The following is a 23,596-nucleotide window of genomic DNA, read 5'->3' on the forward strand; positions in this document are numbered from 1 at the left end:
AGCCTTAATACAGTCAGTTTAAAATATTAGTCCCATTCCAACACAATCCATCAGTGAGTTTGAAGAAGCAGGAAGCACCCCAGAGTGAAGGTGGTTGCCACCACAAGGGGGCAGAGGAATGGACATTTTCAAGTGTGTTTATTTCATCCACAGAATAAATAAGACAATTCTCAAAGCAATTACACCAGATTAGACTGGAAGGGGTTGGGGTTAAAATAGCTTTGATGTGAAGTAAATCAGGGCTTTTTGTGTGAGTACTGTACATTTGTTTGGCAGGCAGGACTAGAGTGCGGGAAGGTGGGGATGGAGGCAGCTGCCTGTTACTGGAACACATCTGCAAGGAAGCATACAGATACTATACACATAAAAAAAAAAAAAGAAAAAAAATCACTCTAGTCTGCAAACACGACACGAAACACACACACACAGCGAATCTAAAAGTGGTGAGTAGGGTTGAGCATACAAATCCTTGCAATAAACGTTTTGTTTAGACAATTATGTACCCAATCACATAGCTGATGTCTTGTGCTACCTATTTAGACAGCAAAGCGGCTGAGATTCACTCAACAGCGCCGCTGCAGAATGATGCACTCTAATTTGGCCTCAACTCTTCAACAGGGTAAGCAGTAGCTGCACGAATGGATGCAATTCCACACAAATCAACACATTTCTAAACTATCAATTCATTAACACAATGGATTTATGACGCCCATCGCTACTTTAAAGTAAAAGCATTCAAACATAGCAGGAGTGTCTGATTTTGTTGTCCATTTTAAAAGATGTTTTTAAGAAGTAATACAGCAAACGACAAGCTTGTGAAGTTTGTACCGCGGAGGCTCTGAGTGCGCTTTAAACAATACGAACATGTGACTGGGACTGTTGGAAAATCCAACATGGCTGTAACACACACACACACACACACACACACACACACACACACACACACACACACACACACACACAATTTATATTATGCTTAGTTGCAGGTGGTCCTGAACCTGTCCATCATCTATGAGTGACAATGAAAACACTGGCAAACAAAACAAAAGAGTTAAATCCAGTGTCGAGTGTAAGAACCATACAGCTTATTTAGCAGAGAGACGCCAAGTCCATTCCTTTTTTTTTTTTGAGACATGATCCCTAAACGCTCCCTTTTATTCTCGGCACTTAGTGGTCAAAGCGGTCTGTCCACGGTGACGTCACAACACTTCTGCCTTCCCTTCACTTCCGCTATCTGTATTCGCTCAAAGATGCAAACCAATGAATAATCAAGTGTAAAGTGAGCAGAGAATGTAGCTGAGACAAGTGGCAAAAGGGACAAAACTACAAGTGCTCCATATTGGTTTTCTTACCGATATCTGATATCATCCAGCAATTCGTTGCCGATACTGGCAGCAGCTATTCTCTCAAACTATCATGTCGCTGTATGGAACACGTTATGCTTCTTCTACTGGATGCATCCAAAATGCTGCGTATGGCTCTGGGAGTCATTCTTTCCGAGTTGTGGTATAAAAGGGACACTTTGGCATCAGCGGTGTAGTACATCAACAGTGACTTTTGACGCAAACTCTAATCATTGTTATTTAGTCTTACCAAATGTGTTGATAAAGCAAGCAGAGGTGAAGTGAAAGCAAGAGGAAGTTGTGAGACGTCACCGTGAATAGTCGCATTAGTCGCCATAAATGAGAGGGTGGAGAAGACTGGGTCGTCTTTGGCACACAAGCACAGTTCAGTGGATGACCCAACTTTTTTTTTGTTGTTAGCACCGACAGCACCGGCCAAGGAGCTTCAAAGTCCAGCAAAGCTTCCTCTGTGTGTGTGTGTATGTCCCATATTTTCCAATGCAAGTCCAGTTCAGACCTCGCTCACTGGCAGGTCGGCGTCATCCAAATCCAAGGGTTGCTCGGGCGCGTACGGCTCAAAGGTGCTCCGCCGGCGCCACGGTGACTCCTCCTCCTCCTCCTGCTCCTCCTGGGCGTCGGCGCTCACTTTGCCAGGCGGGCCTCCTGCAGGGAGAGGCGCGCCGGTGTGCGGCTGCGAGTAGGCTGGGGCAGCAGGCTCATGAAGTGCTCGCTGTCCCAGGCCAGGCTGCGGGCATGGGCCGCACGCGACGGCGGACCCCCGCTCTGGCTGACAGGGTGGCAGGGCGGATACGGGCGAGCGAGGGACGGGGGGCCCCGCGGAGCTGCGGTAGAATGTGGAGCGGCCGCTGTGCTCCTGCAAAACAAGCAAACCAGTTTTCAGACCGTGTGTTGGGGACTTGGGCAAAATGCAAATATGTTAGAAAGAGCGGACCAGCCTGTGAGGCCTGATGAGGCTTTAGCAGTGTTGGTGCTGCAGGTTGGAGGACGGAGCATTGTTAGAGTGGAGATGGTGGAAGTAGCACAAGTAGTAGTAGCAGTAGGAGCAGTGGTAGGAGTGGAGAGTCAGCAGGGTTTAGTTTGGTAGTCGAGACATGTTGCAGTAGAAGAAGAAGAAGAAGAAGAAGAAGAAGCCTTAGAAGGCCTCGTTGCTCAGGAGCTTGTCACTCTCAGATTTTAGTCTCTGCAACACACAGCACACTCGTCACACAGCAAGAAGGAAAATGTCGCTCACACAAACGTGTCAAATTTGAATACACACAGCTGTGCAATATGCACTTTTGCGGGATTTACGTTTGTCTCTCACCAGTGGTGGGCGCTCTCTCCTACAGACATGCTATTCATTACAATGCTACAGTTATCACCATTCTAATATTATATAATATACTATCATCAGTAATATTATTTTGTTTTGTTTTAATAAAGTATTGGAGGTTTTTTCTTTCTATACAGGATAGAATTTGGTAACATTTGGTGAGAATTCAAACACTGCTTATCATGAAAAAATTACAATTATAGGTAATAAAAGTAGTAATTGATGCGAATCTAGCTCAGGGGTCGGGAACTTTTTGGCTTTGAAAGCCACATATTTTAAAATGTATTTCCGTGAGAACCATATAATATGTTTTAACATTGGATGCAACTAAATGCATGCATATTTATGCAACACCAACAATTTTAGAATATAATAAGTCTCTGAATGTATTATTTTTAAGCTATTAGATAATAAATAAATGCAACTTCAGGTGCTGCATGGTTTTGACTCGTTGCGGTGGAAAATGGATGGATTAAAATGCACAAGGAAGCTTTATATTTTGAACGTTATTTTTTACACTGCGATTTCTGTCATGTTTTATTCAATATGTCAGCGCAAAATTTTTTATAAATAATTGCTATCGTGTTAAAAGTATGAGAGCCAGAGGTAGTCATCAGGAGAGCCATAGGTACCCTACCCCTGATCTAGACAATGAAACTAAATACAGTCAAGGCCGCAGTTTCAGTTTTTAATTTTCAATTATATTTTTTATATGTATTCCACATTGTTTTCTGCATGTAAAACTATAATGACTATTTTTTTTGTAAACATTTATGGGTCTCTGGAACGGTTTCATTGGAATTCCATCATTTTCTACGGGGGAAAATTGCTTCGGTTTTTGCACGTTTCGGTACTAGTACCGCTGTACTAGTTCAAACAATATTTTACTTATTGTTGCATTTATGTCATCTAATTTTAGTGACATTTCATGAGTATGAAGTTGAACATGTAAAACCAAATTTCACCCTGAAGTGTAATTTCAATTTCTCATGGCAATTCCCACACTTATCAATTCTGCATTTTTTTGTGCTTGTGTAGGATTTTTCCACACTTTTTATCCATTCATGATAAATAAATAGAATTGTATGTAGTCATTTATTCCTAATAATTTAAGGATGCTCCAATCAGGGTTTTATGCTACCGATACTTATCACATGGATTAACTGTACATTTTTCAGTGTATTTATGATGAGTGCTATTGGCCAGGGCCGCCATTAGACAATTCGAAGGGCCCCTGGCATGTAGGTAATGTTCCTTAAACAACAACACACAAATACTGTTTGGAGTACATAATTAGCATAATGACAATAGATACTTGAAAAGGTTAGTATGTACCCTATAGCCGTAATATCCACTTCCCCATGGGACAAAAATAAGCTCCAAACTAACCGCATTGCTTGTTTCTTTTAAAAACAAAATGTCACTATGGTAAAAAGTCACATTTGGGGCCCAAAGACAAGAAGCTAGGCGGATAATTCTAGCTAGCTAGCTAGTTAGCTGCGAACGCTGCAACGCGAACTGAATTGACAGCCAAATTGGTGTGGCGTCTGCAGTGATGCTGCACGGCCATCGGTTTTTGTAATCGGCTTTGAAAGGATCTATTGGAGCATGCCTAATTACTATTCCAATGCAATATAAGCAGTAGTTAATAGCTAATATTAGACTACATGGTGGAGTCTTGACACTATGTAAGAATGAACTGGGTATTGGGAGTGTATGCGTGTGTACAGTACTAGTAGACCCAATTAAATGATTAGAAATGGGCATGTGTTGCGTTTACAGGAAAGAGAGAAGGGGGAAGAAAAAAACAGACATACAGGCATCGAACAGGAGGGAGGAGGAGACACAAGCAGGATGTCATACATCTAAGACAGGTGCACAGCTGCAGCAGGCTGCAGAGAAAACAGAGGGCAACGAAGGGGAGGGAGAGAGAGAGAGAGAGAGAGAGAGAGAGTGTGATGTGAAAGGAGAAGGAAACACCTTCATGCAGCCAGAGTGTGTGTACTGTAATCTCATCAAACAGAGTACACACCTCATATCTCAGCAAGCCTTGTCAAGGAACAATAATACAGAAAGTAAACATGGATATACTTTAGAGTAGTCCGTGTACAGCTTGTATGGCACCACTGAAAATGAGTCAGCCATTATTGTCTAAACACAATTGAGTAGCAAGGTAATTATGTCTTGCCTACAGATGGTAGCAGCATTACGGTCTCAGGGGATGGTAAATCTATACTGCTGTACAAGCTGCACGCTGACTACTCTAGTTATATGACATCTACTGAATAGTATTGTCCCTTGAGCAGATAGAAGAAAATGCTTGCTAACATGTGAGCTGTGTACTTTTGTGAGATACTGTACAGGTATACTTTTCTTTTTTAAGGGTTTTCTCTCAGGAAAGCATCAGTGAATCATGGCGAGGGCAGGCGGCAAGGGGGGCAGGGGGGCAAGTCTTTCCAGTGGTTAGGTATGTTTATATGTCTACATCTATTCAGCCAGTAGCTAGGCGACAAAACGACAGCCTAAACTTTGAACTGCGTGGAAAGCAGCAAAAGGGAGAAGCAGGTAGTGGATGTAGGAGGTGTGAAGGGAGGAGCAGCGCTTGTTATTTATTTATTTTTTTTAGAAGAAATAAATACATAAATAGGAGCATCAGATGTGCCGGGGTGAGATCTGCTCTCCAAGGAAGAGCCGGCCAGTGAATGATATAAAGCATTAAAAAAAACTTTTGAAAAAGGAGGAGGGGGAGTGTTGCTTGTTTTTTGGTTGTTTTTATTTTTTTTAGACGAGCTGACGTACGTGCTGCTGCACTCCCCAATTCGAGACGTATACCTCTGTATACAGGGGTTTGACAGCCGTCTGGCCTGCCGCATCTGCAACAACACAGCGCAAAGCAGGGTTAGAGCAGATGGGCCATCTGCCCACATGGGGGGGAGGAAATGGGGGAAAGGAGGGACATGGGAGGAAGAGGTGACGAAAAGGATGCGGGACAAAGAGAGAGAGAGAGACAGGAAGACAACAGGTGGCCGAGGAGGAGGAGGAGGGAACACGACAGCTGCGTCACAGTGTTGAAACAAAACAACTACATTAGGGCGGGAACAGAGCAGCCGCCTCCTCTCGCTGGTGACGGCGTCCTCACGCTCTGTCCACGCTGCTTCATTACTCTAATCACATAAGTCATGCCGTGAGGTAAGAAGTCAGTCACAAGTCATTACATCCATTTCATGCTCTCTTCTAGCCCCGTGTCCACCGAGCAGGACTGTTCACTGCTTCGTTGAAACAGAACAGGTCAATACTGGATCACTTTTTGGCACCCTTCTGCTGAGGGACCAACCACAGCTTCAAGGTAGACCACTTTTTCCACCGATCCAGAAAAGGATTCAAGTGGACCACTTTGATACATTTCATGCAATGTATGCTACGCTGTCTGAGCAAACATCAACATCTTAGCCTCGTGTTTAACGTGTCAAAGCCAATTCGTAGATCTGATTGTTTTTTTTTTTTTTTAGAATATGCCAAGGGCCAATACAAAAAAAAATCTATAGGGTCAAAACTGTCCACACCACAGTCCACATTGCCATCAACATCTGCCACCAACACCGTAAAGTGAACTGTACCGCTTGTTGGACACCAGGCTTCTCACTTCGATAGTAAGGTTGAGCACATTTAAATTCAACTTTGAAGTGCAGCTCATTCCCGACCCACAATGCACCTGTGCAGCAGGGGGCGGAATGAGCTGCAGCTGTGCCAAAGTTCACGGAGGCTCAATGTAAACTGTCTGAACGTTGAGTCTGTTACTTTAAAAATAATTATTACAACCCTGCTCTGCTAATGAGTGACAACATACTGTGGCAGCGGACCTCCCAGGCCCACGCTGGGCCACGATGGCCCCCGATACGGCCTTGATCCAGCTGTGCATCTCCTCTGGACTGTCGGCCTAGTAGATACAGAGAAGATCAAGTATTATGCAAAATTGACTTTTAATGAATAACATATGCATCCTTAGAGCCTGTACCAAATGTGAGGAAAATCTGTCATCTCCCTCACTTGCTTGCTCCACTTTTCAAAAGGAAACCCCCCTGCCTTCATGGGCCCACCCGTACCTAGATGAGCCTGCCACTAGATGTATCCACCCACTACTTCACGGAAGACAGCTTTGGGTTTTTGTTTTGTTTACTGGCAGGCTTCGCTACACATCTTAAAATGAAGACTGGAACTCTGCTATCTATCCATCTATTAACTTCAGACACCAAGGTATATGTGGTATCCATTGTATGTGGATAAAGTTCACAACAGTGCTTTGGGCGTGGACAAACACAGCTCATTAGCATAAAATGTGTAGCCTATTAGTGCTGTATTAAATACAAAACTTGGCTTCGTGCTGTACTGTATTTACATGAGTTCTTACCTGGATGTAAAATGTCCTCGATGTTGTGACGACTTCGAAGAGATTGTCACGCATCATGATGTCGCTGCACCACCAAGACAGGTTGTTACATCTTTCATGCGGGGCTCTCTTTATGTAAAAGAAATGCCATGCACTTGCCAAGTACCTCTGTTTGCACTCCTGCACTTTGTGAACCTCTTTCAGCGGGATCATCCTCAGCGGCTCTTTCTCCTGAAGGCGACAGCATAACACGGTGGTTTATGGGAAACCGCAACTGGATAAACGGCTTCATTTGTGAGCGCACTGTTCTGAAATGAAGGCTGATGATAATGAGACGGTCGTGCAGCAGACAGAGAGTCTATGTCCTCGGGGGCCACACAGGCTGATAAATCTGATCAACGAGGGACATGCGGCGTTCGTTATCTTAAACACAATAACTGTGTGTGTGTGCATGTATAAGAAAGGCTTAGCTGAGCGAGAACAGGAGACAGGAGGGGTACAAGGCATGACAGGACATGTGAAGAGAAGGCAATGAAATTCCACTGACTTGCTGATAAAACATGCCAGAACACAGAACTTTATGTTTGCTGTGTTTACCCCACCTTGCATTGCAGGGGCTGATTCTCCTCCACACGTGTAATGAATTTAACCAAACACGGAGTCCTTAAGAGTCTATTATTAAAGTCGAGAGTCAATTACCAGATCGGACTTGAAGTAGCTCATTGAGTTTTCCTCCAGAAGGAAATACCGTCGTTTCCAGTTCCTCATCTGGTGGAGGAAGAAAAAGAACATTTTTGCTGCATGCTACACAATTAACACTTCATTAGGAGCACATGCATAATCCATATATGATATGGATGCTGTCTAAATATGATGTTCAGTTTTTATTGACACTGTCGGACAGGTATTAATTTATGTATTGGTTATTATTGTGCTTGTCGTTGTGCACTGCATTACAATATCCCACTGGACACCTGGATTTCCTCACGCATTAGAAAAGGTAGTTGTTGCTGTAGTAATTAAAGTTTCTTCAACCCTTTGACCTTGACATAAACACTATAAGACTGCATATGGATATCCTATTTTTTTTTTAAATGCAGACCGTACCTAATGGAAGTGGCTGGTGAGACCACAGTAGCTGACTAAGTGTAGAACACACAAATGTGCATTTTGCCTTTTAGTCTCCTGAGGCAGGGACATTTATTTTTATATTCCACAAGTCACAGGACTTTTCTGCTTGAACAAGCCGCTATGGATTTCTGCGGTGCAGCTTGAGCAGCCTATTAAGAATATGTTGCGTCCAACAGCTCAACCAAGTTAAAGCACGATGTTGCATTGTGCGCCATTAAAAAAAAAACAAAAGAAGCGCTCAACATGAAAACAGGAGAAGCGCAGGCACTCACCACAGCGCCTTGCTTGACGCAGTAGCCCGACTTGATGACCGTGTGGTCCTGGGCCGGCCTACCCAGGAAGTACGGCAGCTGGCTGTGCGAGCGGTGCATGGCCTCCCGCTCCGTTCTGTCTGTACCGTCGCCGCCTTCATGCTGGAAGGTTGAGGAACACTGTGAGAATCCTGAAGCAACATTTAACACCATCAGTAGTGATGGTGCGAGTGCTGCACATAAAAAATAAAACTCAAGGATGCAGGGGCAACTTTGATACAGTTCATGCATTAGATGCTAAAAACCAGTGCGGCCAACATATGCTAAACTATGTGAACAAAATGAATGGTCAATGGTCTTTCACTTGTATAGCGCTTTTCCACCTCCGAGGCACTCAAAGCTCTTTGACACTGCTAGCACATTTACGTACTGATGAAGCAGCATCAGGAGCAACCTGGAGCTCAGTATCTTGCCCAACGACACTTTGACACGATTACGGGAGGACAGAGGATGGAGGATCGAACCCTCAACCTTCAGGTTGGGAGACAACCACTCTACCACCTGGGCCATGCCACCCACAAATAAAGAAATGAACAAAATAAAAAACAAAATCTTAACTTTGTGTAATAGGAGATGAAGCAAATTAGCGCAAGATCTATGAAGATGTGTCATTTACTAATGAATTAATTTTTCGAATATGCCGAGGGTCAACAAAAAAAAAACACCGCTGCCGTACTGACCAACACCCATGGGTCAATAAAAACACATTCAATTTAAGTGCAAATGAAAAAAAATGCAAGGATCATCTTCAGGTGTCACCCTCCTACAGTCGGGCACCGTGGGGCAGTGACCTACCAGATCCAGTAGATTGCTGTGCTCGCTTTACTGCCACCTACAGGACAGGAGTGGAACAATTGCCTGGGATTTTTCCAATCAAACAAGTTTGACAGACATGTTTGTGGTTGTTTGGCCTCGGTAGAGGTTTGCAATCTACTGCGTGGCATTCTAATTTTATGTTATGGGTTCTCTAGCTGAATTTTTTTTTTGTCATAAACAGAATCTGACTCATTGTTTAGTCTTTAAAACTTAAAATACGGTAATTTGGGGTTTAAACATGTCAACAACACGACGCCAATTGTGTGTGTCAACATATTTTTAAGCATCAAGTTGTGTTTACCTGTGTCTGGGTCACAATGGGAACCCCTCCTATGATCTCCGTCTTATAGGACACTTGCTTCTTGGGCCCTACCGTGTCCAGCAAAGACTTGTGGTTCTCGGAGTTCTGCTGGCCGTCGGATACTTTTGGAACCTGAGAGAAAGACACAAACAAATCAGTACGATGACTCTTGCTCTTACTCCAACACGCAGTTGAGAGGGAGAGGTGGGAAAACATCCTTTTGCTAAAGTTGAAACATCTGCACGAGGAGACAGACACAAGCCTCTTTAAAACATTTTCTTTTTGATGCTACGAAACATTAAAGTGCAATGGCAAACAAAGCTTTTGATCCATGGACTCTAGAACAATTACACAGCTTCCTGTTAGTCATACTTGCTCACTCCTATCAAGTTTTATAATATCAGTCCACTCAAGAAATATAGGGCATTTCCTTAAAGTGACTTAACAAAAAAAGAGGGAGGAAGAGGAAGCACATGTCTTCTCACCGTGATCTTAGTGGCTTTATTGAGAGCGTTGACCCAGTCCACCAGGTCCTGCTGATCATTGGCCTGCAGGAAGTACTTCCTCATCCCGGCATTGATGACTAATGCAGCCAAAAAAAAAAAAAGAAAGAAAAACGTAGCAAGCAAATGTGAGAGTTTGTATTAATGTAACATGATCACAATGTCGTACAGCATAACCCCTTTCCCTTAAGACCCTGAAAACCACTTCCCCCCCACAATGGACATGCAAATAATCAGTTGCAGGGTCCAACTGTCATCTTTATAAATCTTGCTAACTGTAAAGACATGTTTTAGAGAACATTTTAACATTGAATCAATTCAACTTAACAGTACATCAAGTGCAAAAAGAAGTTAACCACTGCTATTAAGTAAAATTCCTCCCTCATGCATTTCATTCATAAAAAAACCCAGACTGTGTTTTACTCTCTCGCTTGTAGGAACTAAATCAATCCATTTTGCCTTTGACATATCTGAAGTTATCTGAGCAGCTTTTATTTTTCTCAAGCTACTGCAAGACACTGAAAACCCCTGGTCTACCGTAACATTGAAAATAAGCAACAGTATGTGTGTTGATACTGGAATCTTACTACCACGGTGCTTATTTTTGGAGTAAGTGTCGGAAAGCCAAAGAAAAAGCTGAACCCAAGCTTCAGATTGAATTTTTGATGTTCACTGAGGCCTAGCACGAACACTTATTTAAACTCAAGTTTTGTGCTCCTTTAGCATCATATTTTCCACAAGGGTCCAGCTTAAAGAACTTTAGAGGTTTCTCTGTGCTACAAAAAAGGCAGGGACAATCTCCTCCTCTTTTGCTTGGACCCATTACAAGAATGACTTTCTTGAGAATTGGACTCAGATGGAGTGTAGTCTACATGTGGATGACGCTGCACCATTCAGCTGCCTTAAAGTGCAACCGCCTACTCATTTCTCAGCATGACAGCCTTTGACCTCAACCAAAAACCCGTGCTCCTTTCTAGCAGAGCAGATCATCATTTTAAATTAAAAAGTCATGTCACGGCCGCCGCTGTTAAAGATAAATGACATTAAAGCCGTGCTGGGGTGCACTGAGAATGCTCTACTAAATGAGGCGTCCACGTGAGAACATCTGGTCAGGTAATCGTGCACGAGCAAGACCTCTTCACTCTTTCACTTTCCTCCACTTTGCTGTAAATGACGGTGTGAACGGGTGCTGTGAGAGTGCAGTGGTCCTTGGACAGATGTCGGCGTGGGAGTGTCCTGTGTGACTCACAGCAGCGCAGACAGAGTGAAACGTGTGCTGGGAAACGCAGCACACGGATGGTGGTGTGTCAGCGCCAGTTACAATAGTCCAAAACCACCTGCGAGTGTGACCTCTGTGCCCTATGCGGCACCACTTGTTTGGTGGTGGCACCACTTGTTTGGCGAGTGTCTTAGTAAGCTAGGCTGCTGGGTGTTTGCGGGAAGAGGCGGCGCAGTTGAGACTCATTGATGTATGTCAAAACATGTGGCCAACAAACGACGGCGGTTTAAAAATAACCCCCTGACATCTGTGAATCAAGTTCCGATATGAGTGGCGACATCCTGTCAGGACCTAGGCAAGGCCACACACACACACACACACACACACACACACACACACACACACACACACACACACACACACACACACACACATTCCTATAAGTCAGCTTCTTGTCACAAACGAGCACTTCCTACAATTGAAGCATTGGAAAAGAGGAGGATAAACAACAATAGGGATTAATAAAACGTTTACACAAATATAACAGAATGGTATTACTCTGCATCCAAGTGGCTTTTAGTGGCACAGAGCGAATTACAGTTCCTCATTGGCCTGCTATGGAGCTCAGTATGCGGATTAAAGCAATTAAAAAAGCCAAGCTGCATGTGTAAAGTTCAAGTGGGAAGCACTGTGACCATGGAAACTGGTGTTCAGTGTGAGCGGTTGACACACCAGCAAACAGCGTTGTTGTGTGGCCCAAACTTTATGGGGCTTTTGTTTCCTTTTAATATCAAAATGTCAAAGGACGTACATGCCGTCAATACTCCCATTAACGCCTCTATTCAATTAACCGCAGAGTCTCCAACAGGTGCCGGGTGCGAGCAAATAAACTGCAGCGGTCTCTAAATGGTGACCTGGCAAAAAAAACATTGGCAACTTCCTGATGTGGTCAGCATCCAGCAGCTTTATGTACCTCTGCATGTGCTTTAAAATGCTGCTGTTGGTGTGAAAGTCATGCGTGTTACACTTGCCATACTGTTGTTCACAATGAACTCATCTGCACTATTACTATACTTTACCCTTCTGCTTATACAGTACAGTACAGTGATGCAGCTAATTTACAGTGCCTAAGAGTGCAGCTTCAGGAAGTAGTGAATTGAACGAGTGAAGTGAATGCTAATATGACATTTTGAAGTCTTATGCAGCAATCGTGTTTTGATCTGACAAATCTTAAGTAACTTTGATCCAGTGTAGAATTACTACAGCTTCTGTTTGGACTGCTTGTACCGCGGTAGATGTTGAACTCTGTGATGCTGGGAACATCAAGTGGAGGTAGGATTGCAGGGTTTATAGTGTGTCTTTCTTTATAGTGCGTCAAAAAATCCACTATCACCAAAGGGTTTCTAAAGGCTTGATTACTGCATGAAGAAGTGGGCAGCTCAAGCTAAAGGGCTAATTTGCTTTGAGATGAAAGTGACACCTAGAGCAATGAAAGAGAGAGAGAGACACTGATAAAGTGTGTGATGAAGGAATTATGAGGCTGTTCAATTCTGATGCTGAAGAAGACAAAATTATTGGTTTTAGTTCCCAAGAGGAAGATGAAGACAGTGGTGATTTTTGACTTTTCTGGTAGGCTACTGTTTAACTAGCTGTGCCTAACATCTTTCTGTGTACCAAATATCAATTGTTGAGACGTGGACACCTGCGGCAGACACGACAGACCGGTGTGGCCTTTATATGTACAAAGTCTTTTTTTCTCTTTAAATTTAGTGGGTGTGGCTTACATACCAGGGCGCTGTATAGTCCAGAAATTATGGTAACCTTACCGATATTACAACATTGGTTCTGTTGCCGCTGATGTGCAATATGCTTGTTACTAAATCACTACGTGGTCAAAGAGAGCCAAGTTTTCCTGTCCGTTTCCTCGGGCACTCCAAATCATTATTTACTAGGCTTGTCACGAGACACTACAAGAGATGATACATGAGATTGACTGTACGAGAACAAGACGAGGTGAGATTTTAACATTACTTTTAAGAGAAGTAAAATGAAATAATGTAAAAAAGATATGACAATATATTGCAATATACTCATTTAATTTCTACTAGGTTACCGTGCATTGCTCATCACGAGGCTACACTCTTCTGTATATGCTAGCGGCCCTGCCTCCACCCACCCAGACGAAGAGACTGTCTGACTGACAGAAGAGGTCACTCCGTTCCGGCCGTTGTTCTACGGAACAAACCCGCCAAGGTGCTGAAACCAATGCACTTCCTGACTGTTTGGAGGTGGGAGACAAGGAAACCAGACAAGCATGCACATGGCAGTATATTGAGGCCGGCAGCATTATCGAGTTTATTTTCATTTATTGTGTTATTAATTAATTTAATTATCATCCCAGGCCTAGTGCCCGCAAGAACGTTTTTTTCTGAACTAGAAACGAGTCATGTTTTAATCTCACGAGATTTTGTGACACCCCTATTATTTACTTTGAAATAACAGCCTCTCTCCAATTATCACCTTCTTCCAATTAACCCTAAATAAAGGTAAATGAACTCCTTGGCTATAACAACAGCAGTGACGGTATGTATCTGCTATTTTGACTGTTACTCCAAAAACACCTCAGCCATTTGTTATAGACATTGAAAGTGTGATAAAAGTGGCTTTTCTTACCAAAGCAGAACTCCGCCTTTGGCCTCAGCTTAGTGGCATCGCTGACCTGAAGGAGAACAAATCCCAAGTACGTCACATCTGATAACATTGGATGAAATCTATCGTTAGGGTCAAGATAAGACTCGCCGGCTTACCTTAGAAATGTAAGTGAGCTTCAGGGAGCCAACGCAGTCCGCACCCACTGGAAGATTCTGCAGGAATAACGATGAGAAACTTACAAAAACAATAAATGTATGTTTACAGTAACAAATAATTATCAACTTGGAAACTAAGAGTTGGAGCACGCAAGTTGTGGGATTCTGATTTGAACGTCATTAAAATGTAAGCGTTTTGTTTCTATAAAAAGAAAAGGACTGACTGAATTATTCAAACTTTCTCCGGCGCTACACAATTTATGAATACTTCATGTGACGGAGCACTTACGGAACCATGCTAATGCAACGCGACTACACATAGTCAATTTGAAGACGTACTCACGTACTCAGACGACTCGCAGCCAAGGTTGAGCTTATTGCATCCCGGTCCGAACTCATGCATTCAAATGCTTGCTTGTAAAATCTAAGTGCTACAATCTAATTTTGCAGTCAGACTGATAAGAGACTAGCACGGGCAGGCCCACAGTGCTCCCTCAACAACACAAAGATGCTCCCCCCAAAAACAGGATGCTACGTGCTAAGCTAACACCAATTACCTGTGGGTTGTCCATGAACCACACCAGGCTCCCCTGCTGCGTGTCCAGTATGAAGTAGCGTCGCAGGAACTTGCCACTGCTCTCGTTCTCCTCGATGTCCAGGAAGCCACAGATGCGGTTCTGCCGGTCCACGTAAGGCATGGCGCCGTCGGGACATTCCCTGGCCTGCACGGGCCAAAAACGGAGGGAGCGGAAGGGAAGAGGAGCAAGAAATCCTTGGAGAAGAAACAAGAGAAAAAGAATCAGAATATGTCTTTGCCTTGCATCTACCTTAGAGTGAATTTCTTTCATATCATTTTCATACCTAGAGCTCAGTGTGCTGCTAGATCACGTGACCCTTTTATATCAGCCCTACCCACTTTCGCTCCCTTTTTTAGTCTCCACGTCCCTGTTTTTCTTCCCCAGTAACACACACACACACACACACACACACACACACACACGCACAGTCACATTCTATTCCATCTCCTCCACCCACCCTGGCTTACTCTTTCTTTCTGCTTTTTCGCTTGCCGTCCTCGCTCAGTCTTTCTCTCTGTCTCTTTACGTTTTTTTTGTTGTTCCGTTATCCCCTCCCAACTGCACTCTCATCTGATTTGGCAAGCCTCCGGCCTGCCCACTCAATCTCCTCCCCCACCTCCTCCTCCCTGCGAAAGCCGAGCACCCACTCGAGCGTGGCAAAAGCAGAAAGACGACCAAAAAAAACCCACACAAAAAAAGAACCTCACTGAGCATGCTCGCAGGAGGGGAGAGAGTGAGCACAATTTAACCTGCAGACATATGACACACACCTGCTCTAGTTTCCATCTACAGCAAGATACTATATTTTGCCTATATGTACACTCACTTCAGTTGGCTATTGTTTACATATTAGCCCATACCTTGGTACTTTTGAACAAATACTTTAAAAAAGAAAACAATGGCTTTTTATTCTTAAGGAATTTTGTGACATCCTAAGTCAGGACAGTCCCAACTTTTTCCAGCGAGGGCCTCATCGTGAAAAATGAAAGGATGCTAGGGCCACTCATGAGACGAGACCATACACGAGATTGGTCAAGATTTCAACATGAATTCTAAGAAAAGTACAATAAAAAAAATATGTCTGTACAAACAAAAAACAAGAGTCACAAAGCCATGCAGGGGGGTTTTGAAATGTTTATTGTCCCACACATTGACGCTAAACGATATTATGCTCCATGCCGGGGTTCCCATTATGTCGATCGCGAGCTACCAGTCGATCGCAAAGGTAGTGGGGGCCACACTTTGGACACCCACGCGTGTTTCTTGTTATCGTGTGATTAATTTTGTTATTATCGTGAGAGTTTTTTTCTAAACAAAGAAATCTCACCACGTTTTAATCTCAAGATCCCGTGACACCTACTATTTAATTAAGGTTCAGACCTGCTAGATAAGAAACACAACAAACCCCTAAATGACTTCTACTGTGCTCGGACGCTCCCCTAATGCAATGGTAAAGGAAATACTGATTTTTACGATGACGACAGTCTGGAGCAGATTATTTAAATTATTTTTGCAAAATGAACCAATTGCAGACTTTGGCTTTATTTAGCGATGCACACATTGACAAGTTTGACCTTGTTTAGTCAAGACACTTGATTCTTTCAGGATGGACACCATTAATTATACAAGTGTTAACTAGTTAAGTGTGTGTGAGACAGCAATGTCAAGGCCTTGGTGGGTGGGCGGGCAGTGTTACTGTAAGCATATTGTGGCATCGGACTGTTTAAGCCGCTGTCCTTCTGGGCTGAGGCTAAAATATGCAAGCGGGATGGCCCTTTGGAAAACGCGGATAAAGACGCCCTTTCTGCGTGGACATTATGAGCTCTGTGCGGTTGGACGGGAGGCAGAGCCGGCGACAATGGGCCCGCTTGTTGTGCAGTACGGAGTCAGAGCGCATCTCAGGGAATTGAACAGACACACACACACACACACACACACACACACACACATACACACACGAGAAGGCAGCGACACTGTCAAAGACGATGATTCTGACCGACAAAAGCATCAATTGTCGGGCCGCTGTGAGAGGTGCCTGTGGTAAGTCATTCTGCCAAGTTTAGAAGGTTTGGTAAAATCCTTCTTTGCTCTGAAATAATTAAGGTTTTGGAGTCCGACAAAACAGTAACAAGCGATAACGTCCACGACAATGGAGGCCTGTTGTTAGGTTTGTGCCGCTTAAACAATTAACACTACTCACGACAAAATGAACATTCACTGCAGATGATGAGTAGTTGTTTTTAACATGGCCCGATATGATCATTTAGTAACAGGTACATTGATGAATACAGCAGCAACAGAACCAATGTTGTAATAGCGTTAAGAAGTCAGCGGTAATAGTGCTGATGAGGTCATTGTAAACGGCCAGTGTACCACGCATGAGTTTCAAACCAACAGCTGAGTAGCACTATTTTAAAGCGCATGAAGAGGTAGAAAAAGGCTGCTGGATGCTGACAACTCGTAATACTTCAAATGCAGCTACAGCCATCTGGTGGCATTCCAACATAAAACTACATCAGGAGATTGCCTACAGCCAGAGCTCTTCATGCCAATGTTTTTTGGCCCGGTGCTAATTACAGACAGCAATGGTTATTTGTCTTTGTAGACTACCACTATAGCAGACAATGCAGTTAATTCAATATAGGCATTTTGCGTTAATTATGGTAGACAGATAGATACTTTATTTTATAAAAAAAAAGTTTTTATTTAAATTTAAAAAAAATTAAATCACTGTAGTGGAGATAGTAATGGCATGATAGTGATGACTGGGAAGTAGCATGACTGTTCAAATTCACAGTTTGACGTGGTGGTTTTGACGTTTTTAGCTTCAGTTAAAGCTGCTCGCCTTTGGTGTGCTTTTTCTGCATCTGATTGGCTAAACTTGTCCAACTGTAGCACCACCTGTTGCTTTTGACAGCCTGCGATTGTATTTTCTAGGCAGCTAGCACCATTGGCATGTTTTTAGAAACACTTGTCAACATTATGTCTACGAGTAGTAGCGTCTTTTACAGTTTTTTCAAGACAAGATTTAACAACATTTCTGGAAGAATTTTGCATATCTTTGTTTATATGGGTGACATGCCGGAACTGTTTGGTGAGTATGAAAGAAACCAGCGGGCTACAAGGGAAGAGGTAAAGGACGTATGGTCCATGTAACCGACTCGGACAGAAAGCGAACATTTGCTGCGCTGAGGCTTTTGTCCAGCATCACATGGCGGCCAACTGCTCACGCAGGACGGGCCATAAAAACAGCATGGGCCAGCTGGGCACCTCGGCAGAGTCAATATTTTCATTACGACCATCTCTGTCGTGAGGAACAGCTGCTGATAGCGACTGTGCTTGGAGCACAGGCAGGGCTTGTGTTACTCAGGAGAGGTTGCTGGGACTGAAGAGTTTGTGATTGTCGAGACACGGGCCAAAGGTTTATTGCTGACCTGCTACTGAGCAAGGTAGCTGAGCTTGGGAACAATGCCGTTCAATTTCCACCAAGCAGTATGATTCGATTCAGTGTCACTACAGAGACACCGCAGACTTTTGATAAATTGACAACAACTGTTTTTCTAATTTTCTGTTACCGTGGTGGATTACAACAAAGATAGGATCAAAGCCGTTAGCCATTCTTGTTTAATATGGTTGTCAGCACGCTCTGATCAAGGCTGTATTGTGAACAGCATGTGTGTAGCATGCGTGTCTGGTACACGTAAAGAATTATGGTAAATTATTAGGACTACAACTAGCTTTAAAAGCCATTTTTCTCAAGTTACAGTAAACAAGCCTTTAAAAACTGTAAACAGTAGGACGAAAACAGGGGTTAGCAAAGAGTTTTACCCATAACTGTCTCTTTTAGATCAGATGTGTCTAAAGGTTTTCTGCGCAGGGCTGAATGCTAAAGAAATAAAATCTAAGGATTTGAGGGCTGATTTTAACATAATTTTTTTAAACAGGCTCAGGCTTTAAACAACTCACTGTTGAAGTGAGGATTCCAACTGCAATTAATTCTCAGAGAAAAATGGTCCTGTTATGTTCACAGTGGTCCAGTTAATACACCCCAGTGAAATACCTAGTCCACACCAAGCAATGCATCCATGAAGACTGCTTTACACTTCAGATGGTTTTCACTGATGGTAAGTATGCTATGTTACGCTACCTAAACTACTCTGAACATTGAACTTTTGACTGACATCTCTCTCAAACCACGAGATAACTGTTCAGCCGGGCTGCTGTGCCACAATGACCAAACACCTTCTGTGAGTAAAAACATTCCAGGCCCTCCTCTGACATATGATGACTGACGCATTGAATAGCCAATTGAATTGTCAAAGCACCAACATGCTGGTCGATGGGTGGGCTTATGTCAAAAAAAGCAAGGAAGTCCTGTGTAAACCAAGGAAATATATTTTTTGATCTTATTATCACAATATTGTTTTTAACCTGCCAGTATCTGCACTAAAAACTACTAAGGAAACTAGAGATTAGTTCAAAATGTTGCAACTACTGATTGTGATTGCGGTGACACGTGTGCTGTAGGGCTGCAACTAACCATTGTTTTCTGAGCTGATTAAACTGAAGCTCGTTGTTTCCATCAATTGACCAATCGGTTAGGCCCGAGACGGCCCAAACCAACATGGTCCAAACATAAGCAGTTAGTGGTTTGGTCCGCAACATATGGAAAAAAAAGGCAAAAATGTGCATCGCTGCTTTTCATAGTCAAAGCTGCTGTGTGTGAACATCTTGGCTGAGCAGACTCGCATTTTCACGTTTTCCGTACAATCACCTGGGTGGTACTTCAAATGATCAAACAGATTTGTTGCGTTGCCGGTTTTTGAGGTCATCCACCACCACCTTACCTTCCACCACCAATATACCTTGCACGTCGGCTTGACTTGCTCCACATCACTTTGGAGATAACTGAACCACTGCCACACAACCCACGGTGAGTACTGGTGTGTAACGATTCATTCACCGTATCGATGGATCGACTTATACTCCTACAATTCAACTACGGTACATCAATCTGTGTTCTCAAGTTTCCATTCAGGATGACATATATATATCCATCTATCATCATCTATCATATATATTGTTTAAAAAGGTAATCAATTGATCGAATCGATACTAGGAAATAAAGCACAGGATTGAAGGACGGCAGGCTTTATATTGATGTGCGTTTCTTTTAGGTTTTAATGATAAAGACATCAAACGTTGTCATAGTCTCCTGGGTATGTGGTGGTCATGGGAGTTGTAGTGGACCCGTGAAACAGTTTTTTACGCTGAGCCATACATCAACGTGGCCGTCGTACTGGATGTGTCATTCATGTGCTGCATGGAAGTGTACTCCTCATTTTACTCCCAAAAACAAGCCCCAGGGAATAACCTTTCACAGGTAAGACTTAACAATTACCTTTAATAATATTTGGCCCATAGACTGCATGATTTGGCCATTACGACATCGTTTTGAGAGCATCATTTGCCGATGTTGTGGAAAACACTATCTCGCACACAATTCATTCATTGTCATCTCCCACTCAGTCACTATTTTCAGGCATACTCGAATACACATATGCACACACATGAAACATGTGTGTGCATACGCAGGCACACACATAGTTGACACCACTTTGTACTAGCAAAGACGTGACTGACTGTGACTGGGTAACTGAGTAAGTGAAATATAAACACGAGTTATAATATGCTCATTCCGCCCGTGCAGGTGAGAAAGTTTCAACACCTAAATGAAGATACCATTCCACATTCATTTGCTTAGGAATTTGCATTATGTCCCACACTTTAGGGTGCATGTTTGGATTGCACTATTTAAAGTAAATAATTAATCACGCCAAGCTATACCACCCTCTGTTCACCCTGATTTTGTATTGCATTTTTAACTCATTTTTTGTACTCACTGATGATTTACTCTTAAGCATGTCAGCATTATTAATAATTTATACCAGATTCCCTTACAAAAAACAAAACTGTCCAGTACAGGGTTTCCGCTACATTGTAATTGATTGTGGCAGTGCGCCACTACAAAATAAAAGCCGCCACACCTTAAAAATGAGGGTTTTTTTTTTTACATGAAAACTATTTTGAGTAATACAGTATATTGCATGGATGTATATATATGGTATATAGATACATACATAGCTTATTATTTACACATATATTTACCACAAGTAGTTTGAAAACGATATATATATTATCCATCCATTTTCTATGCCGCTTCATCCTAATTAGGGTCGCGGGGGCATTCTGGAGCCTATCCCAGCTGACTTCGGGCGAGAGGCGGGGTACACCCTGGACTGGTCGCCAGCAAATCGCAGGGCACATATAGACAAACAACCATTCACACTGATATATATATTATATTTAAAGAATTTTGAATAGATTTTATAAAAAAAAAAAAAATTCTAGAAAGCTATGAGCTAAAGAAACTCACAAAGGGGATTCTCTATAAGGCAGTGGTTATTTTCTGTCATGCCCCCACTGGTGGGCAGAAACGTGGGAAATGGAACAACATAGCATTGCATCACTAAAATAGTGAATATAATGCTAGCCTGTAACTTTTAGTGAACATAACGCTAGCCAATGACTTTTAGAGAATATAATGCTAGCCTATGACTTTTTGTGAACATAATGCTAGCCAATGACTTTCAGTGAACATAACGCTAGTCAATAACTTTTAGTGAACATAATGCTAGCCTATGACTTTTACTGAACATAATGCTAGCCTATGACTTTTGTACAATCCTGCACTGTGTGCTCAACCTAGAAAACTAAACATTTTGTGCGAACGCCACAGGGGTCCACTTTGCAAAGGTCACAGGTGACACAGAGGAGGTCATAAGGAGGTCAAGGGTCACAGTCGAGTGCTTTCCATCATGGTCACTTTCTTGCCAGCATGTCGGCCGAACAGGTTTGACAGGCTTCGGCCTCCCTCAACTTAGCCGGTCATTCTCGGTTCAAGGGCTCCGTCTATCACCAGGTGTTGGTTTAGGTTTGTACAGCAACACAACGCTATTTATCCTAACCAGTGTCACCGACTATTGCCTGGGTTAGCAAAACCACTAGCCGAACTAGCGAGCTAGTTAGCGCACAAGTTTACCAGGAAGAATGCAGGACCCTGTTAGCTGCCCCACAAGCAGCGTTTAAACATGTACCAGTCGTTCCATCTCGAACATAAATCGACAATTATATCACACAGTACATACACAATAGTGTCTAACTATGTGAAAGGATTTTATTTTACACGTTAACCCGGTCAAGCTAGCGCTGGTCCTACGAGGCGTTGCCAGCGACAACCAAACCGCAGCTCCAAACAGAATTTAAACAAGCAAACAGCTACCTTTACCGCCCGGTCAGATACGTCCTTACCCGAGTTTGTGGGCTCAGTAACCGCCTCACTGGGAGCTGCCTGGGGGTCGCCGTTCTCCGCCTCAGCCCATCTCTGATCCACCAACACGGAGGACGGAGCTCCAGTCCGAAGGCTAGCTAGCGCTGACGAGCGTAGATCGTCACAAACGAAGAGCGGCGATCACGCGAAGATTACAGCACTTCCACTATTCTTATTAGGCTGATGTAATCACAGAGGCTGCCCACAGTTGATCAAGTAAGTACCTCTTACTTTTTTTCCCAAGGGCGTTCTTGTTTTATGTATTTATGTATTTAAAAAGAAGAAAAATCAGAGTGAGAAGTCACTTTACTTTTGTACTCTTGGTTAAAATTGGTCAGAGAAGATACAGCCAAACGCATAGTGTCTATGTAGCGACACCGTGTGGCCACATTGTGTATTGCTCAAGGCCTTCTCAGCTCTGATTATACCGTGATTGATGCACACTACTTAACATTCGGCTGCCCAACTCATTCAAGTTTAAACACTCAAAATCCCGATATGGTTAAATTTGTCCTCCCTGCCCCGCCTCTCACCCGAAGACAACTGTTATAGGCTCCAGCGTGCCCGCGACCCTAGTGAGGACATGCAGCAAAGACAACGTATGGATGGAAATTTGTCCTCCCCACTCTGTGTTGGCACTTTCACACAGAACAGCAACATTTTTTTTTTTTAAAAGCCATGAAGAAAACTTGCTTTTAAAGGCTGTGAAAAGCAGCTTTGCACTTCAGAATCTGGAAAATTAGCCACTATAATGTTGTCTTCCCCATTTTGTGTTTGTGCCTTTCACACAGAACAGCACCAGGGGGCAGTAGGAAAGGGGCTAGGTGCGGTTTCACTTCAGTTGCTGCTCTGTTACAGCCTCAGAATCTGAAAAATTGGCAACTCCACTTCCTCATTTTGTGTCTCTGCTTTTCACGCAAAACAGTGACAGGGGAACAACCTGTTTCCAAGGGTTGTGTGAAAGGGGCTACACAAAGTTATCATCCCGCTGCTGTTACAGCTTTGATACTTCCTCAGAATATGGAATTTTGCAACTCTGGCCCCCATTTCAAATGGGCGCTTTTCACACAGGACAATTATGGAGGAAAGCTGGCTTTCAAGAATTGTGTGAAAGGGGCTACACAAAGTCACCGTCCCACCTCTGTTACAACTTTGATACTTCCACAGAATTAGGAAAATTGATGACTTTTCCCCCCCATTTTCTTTTGGTGCTTTTCACACAGAACGACACAGACAAAAGATGGCTTTTAGGTGCAATGTGAAAGGGGTGGCACAAGGTGCTGCCTCGCCTCCGTGACATTTTCTTTACTACCTTACAATCTTGAAAACTGAAGACTCACCCGCGGTCCTAGTGAGGACAAGCGGGATAGACAATGGATGGAAATTTGTCCTCCCCACTCTGTGTTGGTGCTTTCACACACAACAGCAACAATTTTTAAAAAGCCGTGAAGAAAATTTGCTTTTAAAGGAAGTGGAA

The 23,596-nt window shown here is 43.2% G+C and overlaps 2 protein-coding genes across 13 annotated transcripts in view; one reads left to right on the forward strand and one right to left on the reverse strand.

Moving 5' to 3' along the window:
* Nucleotides 1-121: 121 nt before the first annotated feature.
* On the reverse strand, nt 122-22,236 carry LOC129193596 (pleckstrin homology domain-containing family A member 1-like). 9 transcript variants are annotated; one of them, XR_008573563.1, is made up of 15 exons: nt 22,101-22,236; nt 14,709-14,923; nt 14,152-14,208; nt 14,018-14,063; nt 10,108-10,205; nt 9,623-9,754; nt 8,467-8,607; nt 7,763-7,831; nt 7,230-7,294; nt 7,085-7,148; nt 6,524-6,613; nt 5,476-5,549; nt 4,494-4,568; nt 2,296-2,544; nt 2,069-2,217 (listed from the first exon to the last, which is right to left on the reverse strand). XR_008573563.1 is itself a non-coding variant. In XM_054797850.1 (13 exons), the coding sequence occupies exons 2-13, from the start codon at nt 14,847-14,849 to the stop codon at nt 1,986-1,988; spliced, it is 1,209 nt and encodes a 402-aa protein (XP_054653825.1). In that variant the 5' UTR covers nt 14,850-14,923; nt 22,101-22,236; the 3' UTR covers nt 122-1,985. The 9 variants fall into 9 exon arrangements, 5 of the variants coding, with proteins under 5 accessions (XP_054653825.1, XP_054653823.1, XP_054653824.1 ...); XR_008573566.1 differs by lacking the exon at nt 5,476-5,549; XR_008573564.1 differs by lacking the exon at nt 4,494-4,568.
* Nucleotides 21,628-23,596, forward strand: part of phactr2 (phosphatase and actin regulator 2) — a 43,088-nt gene continuing 41,119 nt past the window's right edge. For 2 of the 4 annotated variants that reach the window (XR_008573562.1, XM_054797836.1), the window contains exon 1: nt 21,628-22,335. The gene's annotated coding sequence lies outside the window, so the exon portion shown is untranslated. The remainder of the gene's footprint in view (nt 22,336-23,596) is intronic. The other 2 variants (XM_054797837.1, XM_054797840.1) reach the window with 1 other exon arrangement.

This window comes from Dunckerocampus dactyliophorus, chromosome 14 (assembly GCF_027744805.1).
Source record: "Dunckerocampus dactyliophorus isolate RoL2022-P2 chromosome 14, RoL_Ddac_1.1, whole genome shotgun sequence".
In the NCBI taxonomy this organism is placed as follows: domain Eukaryota; kingdom Metazoa; phylum Chordata; class Actinopteri; order Syngnathiformes; family Syngnathidae; genus Dunckerocampus; species Dunckerocampus dactyliophorus.

What these genes read in the sequence shown, in the direction of transcription:
- LOC129193596 (XM_054797848.1), bottom strand. Translation starts at nt 14,849, where the DNA reads ATGCCTTACGTGGACCGGCAGAACCGCATCTGTGGCTTCCTGGACATC. An exon ending in GCTACTTCAAGTCCGATCTG is followed by an intron (nt 7,295 to 7,762) that starts GTAATTGACTCT and finishes TGTCGCCTTCAG; the next exon opens with GAGAAAGAGCCGCTGAGGAT. An exon ending in CGAGGACATTTTACATCCAG is followed by an intron (nt 6,614 to 7,084) that starts GTAAGAACTCAT and finishes TGTATCTACTAG; the next exon opens with GCCGACAGTCCAGAGGAGAT.